This window comes from Gavialis gangeticus, unplaced genomic scaffold (genome assembly GCF_001723915.1).
Source record: "Gavialis gangeticus isolate Ggan-Ray unplaced genomic scaffold, GavGan_comp1, whole genome shotgun sequence".
Classification (NCBI taxonomy): Eukaryota; Metazoa; Chordata; order Crocodylia; family Gavialidae; genus Gavialis; species Gavialis gangeticus.
The window spans coordinates 779,688-781,056 of NW_017729032.1; the positions used below are offsets into that span (position 1 = coordinate 779,688).

Consider the following 1,369-nt stretch of genomic DNA (forward strand, 5'->3'; position numbering starts at 1 on the left):
GCACAGTGGGGAAGTTTCCAAAGTAAATGTCCACTGTTTACTCAAGCTGTTATTCAAACTTATTGTTCTACACTCCACAGCCCAACTGCTTGCTAGGAGGATTAGCCTCGTTTACCTTGTTTTGCCTGAAGGGAACAGTGTGAAAAAAAACCAAAAAAAAAACAAAAAAAAAAACCTCACAGCATGATGAATGCTCCTCTTAAATAAATAAGGGCTTCTATGTATTTTTCTGGACTGTTTAGGTCTGTCACACTTTCCAGGTAGTCATTGATGGGATTATTAAGGGCTGAAAATATTAGTTTCTCCCCTTCCTGAATTAGAATGCCATGCAATATTTTAGGTGCAGTTACAACAGCAAAATAAATCTCAGGCAGTTACATTCCCAACGTAGATTTACATTCAGCTCCTTCAGCTATAAGTGTTTCACAACAGTACAGCTTGGATTCTCATGCTTCTTACATGGTTGCATCCAAGCTTCAAATAGTTTCCTAACATTTTGAAGGGGACCGGTTGAAAAGTGGGAGGAAAGTCTGGTTTCAGTAACATTTTACTATTAAGTTTTCACAAATCTAGTTGGGAATGCAAAAGGGAAACTAGTAGAGAAAAGCACTCAAGCTTGGACAAAAAAAGCTAGATTACTTTCAAATTTGGTTCTTAAACAGTACTACATTTGAGTTGGGAACAGCACAAATGACTGCTGTGTCTCCAAACTGCACTCGTGTGCATAAATAACAAGTCCAAATTTTAAACCTAAACAACTAAACGTCATAAAAGCTGGTGTGTGGGGGTGTGGATGGATTTGTTATGTAGGTCTAGGATACATTTATACTGAAGATAAAAACAGCCTGGGTCCAGCAGCAGGGCACCATGTTATTAGAAACAGTGTCTCCACTCACCTTTACGACCTATGGTGAAATCTGTCAAGATACACTCTCCTCTGTCATTGGTAAGCTTGGCCAGCTCCTCCATAGATGGGATGGTATAGTAGCCAACTTTTGTGAGAACAATTCCTGCAACAGAAAATACGAGACTTATGGTTGAGAGCAAGCATCACCTCAGCATTTAATTTTCAAATTCTGTTTCCATGACAAGATGATTAAGACAATTTCAGGCCCTGAGTAGAAGCTCAGAATCAGTTCAGAGAAAGCAGACAAGGAAATAAAGTACATCAAATATTGCCATGCTTAATTCCTACAAAGATCCAGAGTTCTCAGCAGTGAGCATCAAGTTTCTCCTGGAGCAAGCATCTTAAAACTAGAACACATTTTAGATGAAAAGTCAGAAGTTTGGGTTCTGAATAGTGCCATTTGGTGGCAGGAAAACAGACCATTCAGAGCTCTGGGGCAATCTGAAATAAGCCCAAAACAAG

The 1,369-nt window shown here is 39.2% G+C and overlaps 1 protein-coding gene across 2 annotated transcripts in view; it reads right to left on the reverse strand.

Moving 5' to 3' along the window:
- Positions 1 to 1,369, reverse strand: part of NUP98 (nucleoporin 98) — a 135,079-nt gene that overhangs the window by 54,245 nt on the left and 79,465 nt on the right. For both annotated transcript variants that reach the window (XM_019524439.1, XM_019524437.1), the window contains exon 16: positions 897 to 1,010. In XM_019524439.1, coding sequence (XP_019379984.1) covers positions 897 to 1,010 — 114 coding nt within the window. The remainder of the gene's footprint in view (positions 1 to 896; positions 1,011 to 1,369) is intronic.